Source organism: Panthera onca, chromosome A3, assembly GCF_046562875.1.
Source record: "Panthera onca isolate mPanOnc1 chromosome A3, mPanOnc1 haplotype 2, whole genome shotgun sequence".
In the NCBI taxonomy this organism is placed as follows: Eukaryota; Metazoa; Chordata; class Mammalia; order Carnivora; family Felidae; genus Panthera; species Panthera onca.
In genome coordinates, this window is record NC_138341.1 from 93,900,908 (window position 1) to 93,917,312 (window position 16,405).

General features: G+C 54.8%; 1 protein-coding gene across 1 annotated transcript; it reads left to right on the forward strand.

Moving 5' to 3' along the window:
• Positions 1–4,099: 4,099 nt before the first annotated feature.
• NKX2-2 (NK2 homeobox 2) lies at positions 4,100–15,359 on the forward strand. Its single transcript, XM_060610933.3, has 3 exons — positions 4,100–4,242; positions 12,770–13,465; positions 14,423–15,359. The coding sequence occupies exons 2-3, from the start codon at positions 13,207–13,209 to the stop codon at positions 14,983–14,985; spliced, it is 822 nt and encodes a 273-aa protein (XP_060466916.1). The 5' UTR covers positions 4,100–4,242; positions 12,770–13,206; the 3' UTR covers positions 14,986–15,359.
• Positions 15,360–16,405: the final 1,046 nt, after the last annotated feature.

A 16,405-nucleotide genomic window follows, 5' to 3' on the forward strand; every position in this document is an offset into this window, starting at 1 on the left:
CAACTGCTGACTTTCTGAAGCATGGCAATGGTGTTGTAATTATGTTGTAGAATGTGTGTTCTTAGGAGACATGTACAAAGTATTTGTGAGGAAGTATCACAATGTCTACAACCTTAATTCTAAATAGTTTAACAAAAATAAAATGTCTTTACTAGGGTGATAAAGTATCTGTGCCAAAATGTTAACAATTGTTGAATCCATGTAAAGGGTGAATAAATGTTCACTCTACTATTTTCAATATTTCTGTTTGAAAATACTCAGAAAAGGGTGGGGGTGAAAATCAGCTTTCAGAATTACTTGCCTTCCCCATCTCCTCCAGCCCCTCCTAACTTCTAGCCTAGCACCTTCTACCCCTGATGGAAAAAAAAAAGGGATGAATTTGATATTTTTAAGCAGCTTTATTGACACATAATTTACATACCATACAATTTGCCCAATTAACTGTACAAGTCAATGGTTTTTAGTATATTCATAGAGTTGTGTGACCATCATCCCACAATCATTTTTAGAACATTTTCATTGCCCCAAAAAGAAACCTCCCATCCCTTAGCCATCACTTAGCCTCACCAGGGTCCCCAACTCTAGGCAACTACTAATCTAGTTTTTATCTCTAGATGCATCTGATTTTTGCTCCTTGAAGATTTGACACATGTTGCCAAATTCCCTGCCCACTGCTAATGCTTTAACAAAAAAATGATCTGTGTCCAGCTGCGTTCACTCACCCCGGAGCTGCAGGAGATAAGAGGGAGCTGGTATCATTCTTGATCTTTGGGGGCCCAAGAGTGTCACAAGACCATGTCTCTGTCTTCTGGCTCTGCTAAGGGGTGCACTGGAGGAAAAGAAGTGGGTGTGCTTTCAAATAAAGTGGACCATGAATCCATCTCAGATGAGCTCAGTTGACTCTTTCACTGGCCGAGGGCAGGTGGAAGGGTCATTGCCCATCTGTAGAGTCTCTACCATACCCCATTTGCATTCTGACATTATCTACAGATACTCTGAGCTTCCTGACAGCACCTTCTCCATGATCAGGCATGGTGGTCATCTCAGCTCTCACCTCCATGGAGCCACCCTGGCCACTATGCATGATGCCCAGGTGAAACACAAGCAAGGCACTGGCCTTCCTTGATTGGCTGGACTGCATAGTGGCCTAGGCAGCAGTGACAGGTAAGGAACTCTCTCTGCAAGAAGCATAGTAGAACTCTTCTTGAGACCATGCAATTATATACTAGCTGAATTCAAAGCAGTATAAAGTTTTGTTTGGGTTGATTTTATTTGTAAGTACAAAGAACTGCTCTCTCCCAGAGGGGTACAACATAAGCACCTTGCAGATGATGATACCTTTGGAGAACTTCATGGAGGAAGGTTTTTCCAGTGTTAAAAGTCAATGAATTTTGAGTCCATGGATAGAACAGAAATGTCTCTAAAGTAATAATAGTATAAAAGACTATGGAACTGGGGAGCCTGGGTGGCTCAGTCGGTTAAGCATCCAACTCTTGACTTCATCTCAGGTCATGATCTCACAGCCATGAGACCGAGCCCTGAATCAGGCTCCATGCTTAGCTCTCTCTTTCTCCCTCTGCCCCTCCCCTGCTCGTGAGCACATGCATGCTTTCTGTCTTTGTCTCTCTCTCTCCCTCTCAAAAAAAAAAAAACAAAAAAAAACAAAAAAAACCACTATGGAACTAAGAAATGCCACTGCATGAAATCTGTGTAGGTCTGAAGGTGTTTAGGTATATCAAGTTTAGCACCAGATTACTAAATAAGCCCAATAAGAAGACAAGTGAGTTGTACCTAAACAGTTGTATTTCATTTAAACCTTGCTCCCCACTGCATCTCTTTTATAATAGATTTTTATTAGCATTTACCTAGTCAATGCCCTGGTACATTTGCTATTTTTAACTAGGGTTTCCTAAATGGAGAGTGGTATGAAGACAGATTTGATGTACTCTTTGTCAACATCTCTCAGTTTTCCACCTGGAGACCACCACACACCGACGTTATAAGCTAGCTCTGGGCATCTCTGTTCACTGCATAGCAGGTGTCAGCAATATGGGCAGGAAAACACAGAAGCCTCTCTCCAGGGCATCTGCTAGACAAAGAGACCCATTCTCACAAGGGCTACAAATGTGAGGGTCTGCCTTCAAATCCCCTTGTCCAATTTTGGGCACAAAACACTATTTTCACCCAAAGAAGCTATTCATCAATGATCCCAGAGTTTACATTTGGAGGTGGTGTAAACCCAAAAATACGCTCTAGATTTGGGGGTTTAACTGTAAACAAAGATTACAGAAAAAATCCAAGAAAAAAGAATGAAATGCAGTAATAATTTTCCAAGATCACCAGCTCCGCAGGCTTGAGTGCAGCCTCAGATTTCTCTGAAGTAACTAAAGATTTCTGGGAACTCACTCTACCGCCCAGGAGAGCAGACTGGAGAGGCACTCTTTGTGCTTGGCACTTAAGATTAAGAGCTTCATTTTATAGCTCTTCTTTGCACCTGTTGAATGGGTTCCTCATCCCCACCCCCACCCCATATCCACTCTTCCCTTCTCTCCCACCCTCTTTCTACAGCATCATTTTTCCATCCTTAACCGCCATCTAAGGACCATTATCCAGTGAACACAGACCCAGGATAACTTGTAATAGTCAAGTCAAATGCTTATGTTTTTCCCTGCAGTAGGGCAACATTTTTCATCTCTTATTTTCCTTGGCCAGATGGAAGATGTCATTCAGGGAACCCCAGGTGTTTTGAAGATGAAAAGGAAGGTAGGGGGCCTGACTCAGTGCTTATTAACCACAGAGAGAATTTGGTTCACTTCAAGAAATAGTAAAATAATGGCACGGGAGAGACAATGACTCTTAATGAATTCATAAGAGTAAAGTGTGAGGTGACCAGTCTGGGGACATGCAGTCCTGAGGCCTCCTTCCAGAGGAGAAAAAACAAAACAATTGTTTTCTATTACTACACAGTATTTACCTCCCTTTCCTAAAGCACACAGGGCAGCTCCAATTTCATGTCCAATGCCAGGATTGCCTCTGTCTGAGTGCCTTGGCTCCATTTAATTTAAATAAGGTGGGTGACATCTGACACTGGAGTCCACAGTCAGGTTTGAGGTAAGACTAATCTCAGTTGCTCCCTCAGCCAGGTGGACTGTTCCAATTGCATCTCTGCCCCCTTCAAAAAACCCCCTCCCTCAGGAGTCAGGGAGCTCCCATCCTCAAATCTCACAGGGCCGAAAATCTTCAGCTTTCAAATGCCACCTTTCCTGTTCAGACCAAAGTCCCATGGAACGTATCCACCGCCTGGAAAATGAAACAGCCTCCCAGGCCCTCTGAGAAAAAAAAAAAAAAAAAGGAAACAGAAAAACTACAGAAATAAATCCCAGAGGCTGTCTCTAATCCTGGACAGGTGGCACCTTGGCACGGGTGCACTGAAATCACTTTCTTCCTAGGCCGCAGAGAGCTGAACCCCTTTCCCAGAAAGACCAACACCCCTCAATCTGGAGGGAGTAAGCGTCCTGGGGGCGGAGCCTATAGCCCGGGGCGAGAGGTCTGTGACCTCCCGAGAAATCGTGCTATCGGCCTTGGGTCGGCGTATCTAATGTAAACGCTGTTTCACACATAAATAACGTGCCACATCTGGCCCTTCGGTTTTATGGCGTCTTAGCGACCGAGCAATTTATAGATGGCGACCTTGTTAACCAGCAGCCCCGGCTCTAGGCTGCAGGGTCCAAGGCACGGTTGCGACCGAGGAGGGGCGAAGAAGAGGAGATATCTGGGGTCCCAATCTCCAGCTCAGAGGGACGCTAGGGAGAGGGCACCTACCCGCTTGTTTGAGGGGGTCGGGGCCGAGGCAAAGTGGCAGCTCCCTCCCCCCCGAAGCCCGCCATGTGGCAGCTGAAAGAGCCATCGAAGCCCAAGTGTGTTTGCGCTCATACCCAATTTATTACCGCTGAACATATGGCCAATATTTTGACTCACGTCAGTCGGGCAAGGAAAACAAACAGAGCGCGCGCGGCTCTGGGGAGCGGCCCCCTCCGCGGAGGCTGCGCGGCTGCCGCGGGGCCCGGAGTCGGGAGGGTGGGGCCGCCGGGCCGGGAGCCGGAGCCGGGAGGGGGAGCGCTCTCCGGCCGGCCGCGCAGCGCCACTGCCCGAGTGCCCGCCACTCCGCAGCTTGGGATAAAGAGCGGCCGGGGACCTGCGCGCTGGTGGAGCCCTGGCCCCAGCGGCTCGGCCGCGCTCCAGGTGAGCCTCCCGCTCGCATGCAGGGCGGGCGTACTGGGGGCGGCGAGGAACCCGGCGGAGCCCGAGAGCCGCAGTGGAGTCGGCGTCGCCCCTCGCGGTCAGGCGCGGGCCTCCGCTGCCGCCGGGGAACGGAACGAGCTCCGGGCGCTGTCTCTGCGGCGGGCCAAGGGAGAGGGGTCTTGGGGCACTGCCGTCCGGCCAGGCTGTGCCAGGCTTTGAGTCCTCCGCGCACCCTCTGGAGCGCCCCTCCCATTCGCGGCGCCCGACTGGGCTCGGTCCCCAAGCCTTGGAGTCCGGAAGCAGCAGGTGGGCAAGTGCAGGGCGTCCGAAGTCATCAGCGGACTCCGCTGGTCTAGGGGGGCGGAGGCACTCGGGGAGGGGCCGGTCCCTCCCGTCGCGCCCCCAGACGGTAAAAGTTTTACCTGCAGCCTAGGCCAAGTGCTCCTGACGCCGTGCGCTTTCCCGCGGAGCCGCTGAAACGGGACTGCCCGGTGGGGCTGGGCAGGTGCGCGGCCGGGAGGAGGGGAGGTGGAGGGCCGCGGCGGTGTTGCAAGCCCCGCCCGGGAGGGCGCGCGGTGGGGGAGGGGCGCCCGAGGTTGGGGGTGGGGGGTCCGAGTAGGTGGAGGGCTAGATAAAGACGCGCCTTGAAATGCTGCGCGGCTGTAGTCGCGGCGCCGGGAGTGGGAGGCGGAGCGGGCGCTCCGGGCGCCTCGCCAGCCCCCTCCCCACTGCCGGGTGCCGGATGCTCCGGGGCTGCCCTGGCCGCCGTAAGGGAGGGCGCGCCTCTGCACCCACCTCCGCCCGGTGAGTCTCCTGCTGTGAGCAGTGGGTGGTCGGGACTGGGGGTTAAGGCGGAGGCAGAAGTCCCGAAGGTAATTTGGCGGTGGCGCCTAGTAGAGAAAGGGGTTCTCCGGCGGAACCCGGCCGCAAGGTAGCAGAAGGAGGGTAAGTGGCGGGAGTCGCAGGCAGGAAGGCCCAGCGCGGGGGCGCGAGCCGTGGTAGGGGGGAAGAGGAGGCGGCCTGAGCTTGGACTTTGAGGGGGCGAGTGTCTCCCGGGCCTCGCCGGGCACCAGACAGTTCTCGTTTGCGTCAGTAGAGATCGCCAGAGGATCAGAAATGAGCCTCTGTGGGGTCTGCTGAGGTCCTGGTCTCCCAGGGGCGCCCCCTCAGCTCCAACCCTTTCCCCCAGCCACACACAAACACCGCAAGGAGCAAGGGGCCCTTTGGTGCGCCTCTAGCGCCTGCTCCACGCTGGTGGCGCCGGGGGGGTGAAAAGGGGGTGTTGCGTCTGGAGGAGGGTCTCAGACCTCTGGTCCTCAGATTTTAGACCTGAGAGGGAGATCCCCAGGACCCCTTCCCTCCAGTGCCCTCGCAGATCGGTTCCTCGTCCTGCCTGGCCCTAGCCTGTTTCAGCGCAGGCTGAGAGCATGGCTTCCCTGCGCCGGCAATGACTACATTGCACATCAGCCCGCCCGACCCAGCGTTGGGTGTTGAATACTAACCCATTAGAAGAGGCCGCTTGTTTTTCCAAGTCTTGTGGTAATGATTTTGTCACGTGCTAAGAAGTATATTCAGATAAGAACGTGCTTTCAGCGTCGTGTTTCTTTGAGAAACCCAAATCTCCTGCATTGAAATCGCCCTTATCGGGGGGGAAGGTCGGGCTTGGCTGGACGAACGTTCCTGAAGGCAACACTGACGCTGTGTAATCTCATTGTAACATATTTAATCATCAGAGCAGCGCGAACGAATAAAGCAAAGGGGTTCGCCCCGGGGGGACGTGGCGTTTGGTTCCCCAATAAACCAGCGACAATGGATTGGCTGGGACAGGCTCATTTGGCCCAAGGGGGGCTTAGAGCTGCGTTTTTAAAGAAAATATTGGAGGGAGGCCGGTTCCATTTTGTAGCGTGCCCCGAGCCACATTTCGTGTTCAATTTAACATCCATGAAAGTTAAACGGCTTTTCTCGCCTTTTATTTTATTGGATGCATTTTCAAAGATGTCATTAAAGTGCATTTATCAAAGTCCTAACATATGTCCTCGGGGTTTTACGCCCACACAATGAGGCTGATTAATAGAGAAATCCTAATTTCTATTACAATTTATGTCCTCGGGAGATAGTTGCCTTTCTTTCTTTCTCTTTCTTTCTTTCTTTCTTTCTTTCTTTCTTTCTTTCCTATTTGAGGCAGATAATTGGGAAGTGTTGTGTATTTCACCTTGAAAAAAAGACTAGGGGAAGATAGTTCACTAAGATGCCTGCTAGCTGCCCCCACAATTAATTGCAGGGGAAATCCAAGCTCTAGGTGCCAAGATCAGGTCTTCTTTCCACGTTTCTCAGAGCGGCTACTAAGTGGGGGGAGGGGCTTTTTCCCAGACACAGAATCTGAGCTCCTTCTCTGGGCCTGGAAAACTTATCTGTCCAAGAAGTCACCTTCTTGGTGACTTGGAAGGATTGTCCTTCTGGGTCAATTTTAAGAGTTAACATAGTATTAACCAAAGAAAGAAAAAACTTACCTTATGCTTGAACCCAAAGGGGACTGAAATTTTCTTTCCCTTCTCATTAGCCCCCACTTTCTGGCCATCTGGTCCAATGGTTGTGGGTCTCTCCTGCCAGAGATTTGCCCCTGTGGTGGCCTGGCCTCAGAAAGTTGTACTCTGACTGGGCTTTAGGCCTCCCCAACACAGGCTGCAAGGACTCACTTTCCTTCTCCCAGGAGCAGAAAGCAATGCCAGTTGGTGCTTGAACCCACCAGAGAAAAGCCTGACTTTCAGTTTTCTGGTTAGGAAACGTCTCTGCTTGGGGTGGTACCCTGGGCCACACACCTCGACTTCTTTCATGGGGAGGCCAGAGCTCACACCTTGCTTCCTGCAACCCCGACCTGATATCCAAGCCGCCATCGGGGCCGTTTGGGAGGTGTGCATCTTAAAGGTGAGCGTCTTTATCTCCCGGCTCAGGGACCAGACTGGGCGACATTTTCCTTCCCCCACTGATTTCGAGTGCACGCCACGCTCCGAGTCTCCAACCCGCGATAAAATAAACCTTCCCCCTCCGACAAAACCTTTGTGTGCGCGCCTCTAATCCTCGCCAGAGCAGGAAGGTGCAACGCGCTTTGTTTCGGGAGTGAATGAAGACAAGCGCTTGCACCTTGGCGCTAACCAGACAATAAATTAATCCACTTGAAGGTTGTTATCCGAGATGGGATGTGCGGGGAACTGAGAGCTCAGCCACATACTGTACCAGGGAAGGAGTTTCTTTTCAACCTCTTTCACTCCAAAAAGGAAGAAGAAAAAGAATGAAATCAAACAAATCAGTGTTTCCAAATAAAGGGGAAAGACCTTGTATTTTTAATGACTGGAGGCGATTTGTGGGTAGGGAGGGTGAGGGGTGCCACCTAGGGCTGCGGAAGCTTTGGGCTCCTCAAGGCCACCCCTCTTTAGAACTGACCCACAAGGTGCTCCCCAGGACTTTTTCTGCCCTAAACTCCCCTGGAGGACGCACGTAAGCTGCAAGTTTTCACCAGCCTGAAAGGGGAAGGATGTGAGCAGAGCGGGCTCCCAAGAGGCTCTCTAGCCCAGAACCGAGATGGAGAGGTGTGGGGGCGGGGCCGAATGCCACCCCAGCACGCCCACTCCATCAACTGGCACACCAAGCCGGGCTCTCAGGCGTGGGGTGTACCCAGGCCTCTCCTCACTTTCCACAAGTATCTTCCTTTCTTGCCTGGTTTCCTGCGTTTTGGACTTCACCCCTCCCCCAGACGGAGGGACGGTAAAGCTGCGTTGTGGGGCAAATGAGAAGCTGGGACGCAGGGCGCACCAGGGCCGTCCACATGCTCCGGAGCTCAGAAAAGGCGCTCGTGTTTGAGCTACCTGGGAAAGTAAACAGGTAAACACTGGGCCGACTTGGAGGGCCACTTGTCCTGGAGTGGGGCCACTTAGCCTGTGTACATTCACCTCCCCTCCTGGGCCTCCGGCGATTGTTTAGCTCCCCAAGCCGCCCTCTCCAGCCGCCTGCGCTTCAGTCCCTCCGGAACCCAGAGCGGCAGAGGGAAGCTTAGCCGCCTGAGAAACCTCCCAAAGGAGGTTCCGTCTGGCCTCTAGGGAAAAAGATTCCTTTGTCCCTCTCCCCCACCTGCCCTGGGGGGGGGGGGGGGTGGCTGCGCCTCCCTTTGCACCCATACTAAATGCCAGAAGAAGGAATACAGACTTCTGAGATTTCTAGAGCACCTGGAACCCCAACGCTGAGGATGAACACCAGGGACAAGGACTTCTAGCTGCCCTGATAACCCTGGCAAGGGGTGCTAGTTGGTGCTGCACACCAAAGACACCCAAACTATCTCAGGCCTAGAACATGCTAAGATCAAACTTCCAGCACCCATCTCAACTTCTTCCCCAAGTTTGCAGCCGCAGAAGGCCCCTAGCAGAGCGCTCACCAGTCCTTCACCGCCAGCAGAGCTTAAAGCCCCAACCCAAATGTGGTGGAACCAGGACAGTGTCTTCTCCTGGCTGCAAGATGGAACCTGGAGAGAATTTATTAAAGTACCCAGTTGGGGAGACTAGAGCACATCCAAGTACAGCTGAAAATGGTGCCAGGCGACACGCATTGTTTAGAACTGACAGGGTGTGGGTAGTGGGGATATTAATAAAGGATTCTAGAGATGGGACAGGGGTGTGGAGCTGGGTCTTCAGCTTGCTGGGCGCATGGGATCTCCCTGGACACGAGATCTTGGGCTGGAAAAGGCTGGGCAAGGCCAGGCTGGGGTGCTCCCAGAGAGACCTCTTGAGGAGTCCTTGGAATGCAATCACCTGTTTAATTTGTGTGGAAAGGTGCGTTTGGTGCTGGGCCCCGGCTCTTCCCTGCTGCACGAAATCGGGGAGAACTTGGAGCGTGCTTTGGCACAGGACTTGCCCCGGGCAGCCAGCTGGTCCGGCGCCGGCCTCCCAGCATCCGCAGGCCACTCCTGGGGGACTTGCATTTTATGATCTTCCTCTAACAAGCAGAGTTTCTCCCCTTCAATTATGAGCCTCCCAGCGGTCTCCCTGCGCCTTTTCAATTGCAAATGTCAGCGCTCTGGAAGCGGACGCGGGAACCACACGGGCGACGAAGCGATGGGGAAAATGGACTCGCGAGGTCCCAGGAGAGAGACCCTGAGCGCAGAGGCTCTGGCTCCGCGGGGAGCGGAGCGCGGCTGCTGGAGGTGAGGCGGAGGTTCCCGAGACCAAGGGAAGGAAAAATGCGAGTCCGAGCTGGGGTGAACGTGGAGGAGGAAGCTGATATCCAGCCACTGGCCTGTGCTGGCAGGAAAAGTGTGGCCCCGCCAGTGCTCCTGGAAGGGAACCCTGTGACTTGAGGGTGGAAGTTCTCTGGCTAGTGGAGACCAAGGGAGCAGTAACGGTTGGGGAGCTCGACCTTCCAGAATTGAGCTAGGGGTCTCCTTCTCCAGGCCCCATTGTCAGCACTCCCTCTCCATGATGAATTCCCAGGAGCCTGGATTCCGGTGGGAAAATAGTGGTCTCTCAGGTGCTTGGCCTACCGTGGAGGCTCCCAGGGAGAAGGGAGGGGCCCAGACAAATGAGGGCAGGATGGTTACATCTTGGGAGAAAGGCCCTCTAAGTTGGAGGAAGGGAGGGAGACTTTGGGATTGGAGCTAGGTGGTTCCAAGGTGAGGAAATGAGTGAACTCTGAGAGGGAGCCTGGAGGTGACACCCCCCCCCCCAAGATGGCTCTGAGGATGTGCAAAAAGGGACACTTCTTGCCAAAAGACCATTTTTCACCTAACCCAAGAATTGATTGACCTGGCCCAACCAGACTCATTTCTGGCCCTTCCCCATCCCTGGAGACTGCTCTAGTCCCCAAGACACCCCCCTCCTTGGGAGAGAGGAGCAAGGGGAGGAACCACAGGAGGGTATTTTCTGCAATGCTCGCGTTGAGGAACTTTCTCTGGCCAGTTATTTATTTAGCAGTGGACTAACAATGGCTAGGGGCAGGCCCAGCCTGCCTCTGTTTCCAAACTCAGCCCGCCTGCCTCCCCCCACCCCCCAACTCCTGGAGAACCAACTTCCTCGCTACGACAGGACAGGGCAGAGAGCTCCCACGTGAAAGGGGGGAGGGGGAGGCAATGGGGAGAGAGGCTGGGAAAGACAGAGACTGGAGAGACAGAAGAAAAAAGCACGAAAAGTAAGGGGTTCGAGGAACACGATTCAAACCAGTTTCTAATTCTTGCAGGGAAAAAAAGAGGAAGGAGGGGGAGAAAGGAGAAAAGAAAAAGTAGGAGGAGAAAGAGGGGAATGGGGAGCGTCGACATGAAGGGGTTTCCTTAATATTGTGGACGGATTCAGAAATGAATGAAGAGATAGTCCATTGAAAAGGGTTGAACGCCATGACAACTAGGAACAGCCTTAGATTTATTCCAAACAGTTAGGACACGTTGAAAGAGAGCGTCAATCATGTATTATTTCGCCACTGAAATAAATGCAAAAACCGAGCCGGGACAAAGGCTTCCAACGGGAGCGGGACATTTGTCTACATTTCGCTCATTGTCCGCAGCTTAGCAATCGGTTTGTATTTGTGTTTGCCCGGGTCCGACCACCCAGGACGCGCCGACGAGGGGCTCGCTCTAACCTGGGCCATTGTCACCCACGTCACATACTGGGGGCGAGGCAGCCAGGGCTGCAGAAAGCCGCCGAACGGCTCGAGGAGAGCCGCCCTCGCCGGTCGCTGGCAACCCGGGGGCGACAGGGGCTAGGCGGCCGCCGCAGCTGAGCGTGGAGCAGACGGGGCGTCCGCGCGTTCCGCTCCGCGCCGTGGGGCTAAGGGCAGAGGGGAAGGCGAGACCCGGAGCTCCGCGCGCGGCCCTTTCTGTTCCTTCCCACCCCACCCCCACCCCCGGGCAAAGCACCTTCAAGACGCATTTCTGGGACGGACAGGAGCCTCAGGTAGCAAACCTTACCCCTCAACTGCTCCCTCCCCGACAAAAAAAAACTGGAAAGAGGGGCGGGCAGTACTGCTTTGACTTCTCTTCCCCAGCGCCCCAGAGAAGGTGCTGCCCTAGGAAAGTTCAGTTCCCAGACTGGCGAAAGGTTGGAAACTTCGCACAAACCTAATGCCCGCTGGGAGCCTGGAGCTAGTACTCCCATTGCGCTCCTGGGGTGACTAAAAGGAGACGAAATTTAAGGACTTGCTTGAGAGAAGAAAACTCCGAAGAAAACACAGCACCATCCGCCTACCCTGCGACCCCCTCCCCCGTGGCTTTCGGGGTCCTCACCCGGGCTGGATACAGCGCCCCTGTCTCTCCACTCCTCCCCTCTCCCTTCCTAACGCTCCACCTCTGCTGGAGGCTGGAGAGGGAGGGGGCTGGAAGGTCGAGGCATAATAATGGGCAAGAAGGGCCCGGGGCCGTCTGCCCTTTCCTCTGCCAGGAGACTGCGGCCCGCGGAGCCCAGAGGCGGCGGGGCAGGGGACAGAACCCAGCCCAAGTTCGAGTTCCCTACCCCCCACCCGCCCCTCCCTGGGCCGCCCGCAAAGCAGCGAGTGAACTGCGCAGTCCTCCCGGGCCGCTTAGAAAAGGAAGGGGGTTGGGGAGAGAGAGGCGGAGTGAAGGAAATAAATAAGTCTTTAGCAAATAAAGGGTGGCTGGAGGGGGGTGGGGTCGTTTGGTGGTGGCTCCGGCCGGCCCCAAGCCGATCCCTCTCCTGGGTTTCGGGCTCTTTCGGCGTTAACTAGAATCAATTACTTGCCTTGTCATTTCTAGTGCTCATCCTTAAGCCTCAACCAAAATATTGACCTAGGAGGCTTACAGAAGTTGGGCTCTTGCCATTTGAACCGGATCTTGTTTAGGGAACCACCAGCGATGAGGAGGAGAGATTTCCGCGGCTCAGCCTTCGCCCCCTCCCCCTTTTCCAAAGGCACCACAAATCGCCAATTTTCTGGCTTGCTGGGGGCGGGCGCACGGGGGCGGGGAGGTAGGAACCGGTGAATGTTAAGATTGGTTTTTTGGGTTTTGGGGTTTTTTTTGTTTTTGTTTTTGTTTTTTTTTTGCTTTGTTTTTTGTTTTTGTTTGTGTGTGTGTGTGTGGTTTTTTTTTTTTTGTTGTTGTTGTTTTTTTTTTTTTTTTGCTCCTCTCGGTTTCTGTTTTGTTTTCTCCTTCTCCTCCGCTTTTTGAAAGATGCAATTTGTTAAAACGGCCTTTTCAAGTGTGTGGACTCGCGAGCGACGCGGTGGTCCTTTGTATGTAAATACTGGGTAAAAAAGGCTCGCCCCGTCTTTGCAATTAATTGACACGTTACACCTCTCATCTTGCTCTAGAGGGCCGTTGGCTGGGAGCGCGGAGCTCCCCAAAACCCACAATTTCACATCTGCAAATACTGTCTTCATCCACTTGACTTCCAAGACCCGCCCACACGTGTCCAACCTTTGCGTTTTAACGTCTCCCCCCCTTTTTTTTCCACCCTTCTCTCGCTCCCTCTCTGGCTCCCCCTCCCTCCCTCTCTTCCCCTCCCTCTCTTTCTCCCCCTCTTCTCCCCCCTCTCCCCAGGTTCGTGAGTGGAGCCCAGCCTTATATGGACTGATCGCTCGGGCAATGGCCCATTTTTTCCTCGCCACCAGCCGCCACCGCGCGCCGAGCGGCCGCCGGAGCCCGAGCTGACGCCTCCTTGGCACCCCTCCTGGAGTTACAAACTAGGGCCCGGCCCGCAGCGCTCGGCGCACTGGCCGCCCAGTCCCCGCGTCCATTTCAGCGTGGTTTCAGAGAAGACACAGGCGTTGCTTTTGGCCTTTTTTTCTCCCCTACCCTTCCTTATAGTTTCTTTCGCTTTTTTAAAATAATAATTATCTCAATAATTAAAGCCCACCCCCTCCTCCCCTCCCCCTATCCCTTCCCCCCCGTACCCCCTCCCTGCCCCAACTGGGGAGCGCCACGAATTGACCAAGTGAAGCTACAACTTTGCTGCATAAATTGCGGGGTCCTGAGCCATGTCGCTGACCAACACAAAGACGGGGTTTTCGGTCAAGGACATCTTGGACCTGCCGGACACCAACGATGAGGAGGGCTCGGTGGCCGAAGGGCCAGAGGAGGAGAGCGAGGGGCCGGAGCCCGCCAAGAGGGCCGGGCCGCTGGGGCAGGGCACCCTGGACACGGTGCAGAGCCTGCCCCTGAAGAACCCCTTCTACGACAGCAGCGACAACCCATATACGCGCTGGCTGGCCAGCACCGAGGGCCTCCAGTACTCCCGTAAGTAGCGAAACTTGGCCGCTGCGGCCGTAGCGCCTCTCTTCCCGTGGCTGAAGCTCGGGATGGACACTGGGGGAGAAAGGGGAAGGAGCCATCTAAACTCAGACCCCTCGCCCTGCTCCTCTGGAAAGATTTTTAACACTTGTTAATGATGCCCTAGCTCTTTCCCCCTTTCAACCTCCTCCCCCCCCCCCCCCCCATCCCCGTACCGGAAAAAGACTTGGTCTCGGATGTTTTTTTCAAAGCAAGAAATTGGGGAAACGAGGGGGAGGGGAGGGGAATACCTCCCAAGGGCTGGTTACAGAAGTCAACCCAGGACTGATGGCTCCGGTCGGAACCCTCCCCCCCACTCCCCCCATCCCCACAGCCAGGAGAGACTGGCCTGGAGCACTGGAGCGAGCCAGCGAGCCTCGGGGTACGGGTAGAGGGTGGGGGAGGCTCCCGGTAGCTCGTGTATAAATAGCTCACCCTGCCCCCTTGCAAGATCATAGAGGACGCTTTGTGCGGTGCGGAGGGTGTCCAGAAAGTCCGAAAGCAAAAACGAAAGCCCCCAAAAACCTTCCTTAAATGGCCGAGCTGATCAATGCCGGGATTGTGGGGGTTTTCTTTTAAAAATCTACCCACGTTCCTCCGGAGAGGAAACTGCTTAAGGGGGCCGGAGCCCTTAACCCGCAAAGATCTTCTCCGCGCGCCACTCCCCCCAAATACGCACCCACACTGTGAGAACCCCTAGAAACGCGAGTCTGGAGCCCCCCACTCAAGTCGCTTTTCCTCTTTCCCCTGGGGGAAGCCAACGGTTTTGTCGTGCAGGGATCAGGGCGGGGGTCAAGGCGAAGGCAGTACGGCCAGTCTTCGCGGCGCGGAGGGCCGAGGGCGCACGGAGGATCCCGGGCGCTCAGGGTCTGGCTGTGCCGACGCGCGGCCTCCAGGCGCCTGACGCGCTTCTCTCTCCCCCAGTGCATGGGCTGGCGGCCGGCGCGGCGCCCCAGGACTCAAGCTCCAAGTCCCCGGAGCCCTCGGCCGACGAGTCACCGGACAATGACAAGGAGACCCCGGGCGGCGGGGGGGACGCGGGCAAGAAGCGGAAGCGGCGGGTGCTCTTCTCCAAGGCGCAGACCTATGAGCTGGAACGGCGCTTCCGGCAGCAGCGGTACCTGTCGGCGCCCGAGCGCGAGCACCTGGCCAGCCTCATCCGCCTCACGCCCACGCAGGTCAAGATCTGGTTCCAGAACCACCGCTACAAGATGAAGCGCGCCCGGGCGGAGAAAGGTATGGAGGTGACACCCCTACCCTCGCCGCGCCGGGTGGCCGTGCCCGTTTTGGTCAGGGACGGCAAACCGTGCCACGCGCTCAAAGCCCAGGACCTGGCAGCCGCCACCTTCCAGGCGGGCATCCCCTTTTCGGCCTACAGCGCGCAGTCTCTGCAGCACATGCAGTACAACGCCCAGTACAGCTCGGCCAGCACCCCCCAGTACCCGACAGCACACCCCCTTGTCCAGGCCCAGCAGTGGACTTGGTGAGCGCCGCCCCTCCGAGACTCGCGGCCCTAGGCCCAGGCCCCACCCCGGCGGCGGCGGCGGCGGCGGCGAGGAGGACTCGGTCCTTACGGTGGTTATTATTATTATTATTATAACTATTATTTTGGAGTCGAGCTGACTCTTGGCTCCGTTGGGGAGGCGCCGGGAGGTTGCCTGAGACTCTCTGGAGTGGCAGATTCCATCCACGCAGCTCTGCCCCATCCCTCTCTCTTTCGGAACCTTTGGAGAGGGCTGAACTCTAAGCCGTGTTTACAGAATGTTTGCGCAGCTTCGCTTCTTTGCCTCCCCCCGGGGAGGGGGGGGAACCAAATCGTCCCAGCGATAGCGTCCTCACTTGAGAACGAGAAAAAGACCAACACATCCCCCTCCCCGCTTTTGTGAATTTTGTAAAATATGTTTGTGTGAGTAGCGATATTGTCAGCCGTCTTCTTCTAAAGCAAGTGGAGAACACTTTAAAAATATAGAGAATTTTTTCCTCTTTTTTTTTTTATAAGAAAATGCTAAATATTTATGGCCATGTAAACGTTCTCACAACTGGTGGCAGATTTCGCTTTTCGTTGTAAATATCGGTGGTGAGTGTTGCCAAAATGATCTTCAGTGCGGGCCTGTTCTCCCTCGGGGCCCATCTCCTTTCTTTGTGGTTTGTTTTTGGTTTGCTTCTGTTTGGTTACTCCTGCTTTCTTTTCTTTTTATATTTTGTTCAGTGCAAACATTTCTCAAATATGAAAAAGAAAAAAATGTGTAGGCGAGAAGCCCCCTGCCCCATCTCCGGGTCCTGAGCCCCGGAACTTGGAGCTCAGCGGTTCCGTGCGGTTCCCCAAGAGCGCCGGGCGCTGAAAGCTTTCGATTTTTTAAATAAGAATTTTAATAAAAATCCTGTGTTTAAAAAAACCAAGCCCGGCCCTCCCGTTTGTCTTACTTTGTCGCCCTGCGCCGGGCCTGAGGCCTCATCCACGCTTCCCCTCGGGGCAGGGAACTGGGGACTCCCAGGGCGCTGGAAAGGCTCGCGAAACAGGCCTCGCCCGGGCGGGCTGGCCAACCCCCGCGCCTCGGATCCCGGGCTGGGGCGGGAGCGCTTGGCCTTGGGTCTTCGAGCTGTCGACCCGAAGCCCGAGGTCGCCTGCCCTCTCCCGGGCCTCTAGCGCCTCCTGAATCGGGGACCGCAGCGTCCTGGCTTCGGGAGGATAACTGACTTTGGAAAACGCCATAGCGAAGGGAGCAAGCCCCCCTCGCTCGCCCAAATCTACGAGTGGCTCCTTCAGCCTGAGAAGCTGTTGAAGCCACTACACTCGATGACTTTCACTTTGTTGCATTTGATTTACCTCGCGCGGAGAAGGGGGGTGGGGACGCTGAGGTTGAGACTGGTCGGCTTTCTCTCTACTCCCCACCCCTTTTTCAAAAT

Excerpts from the sequence above, each read along its gene's own strand:
- NKX2-2 (XM_060610933.3), top strand. The coding sequence starts at position 13,207 with ATGTCGCTGACCAACACAAAGACGGGGTTTTCGGTCAAGGACATCTTG. Across the intron at positions 13,466-14,422 it reads CGAGGGCCTCCAGTACTCCC|TGCATGGGCTGGCGGCCGGC; the intron begins GTAAGTAGCGAA and ends TCTCTCCCCCAG.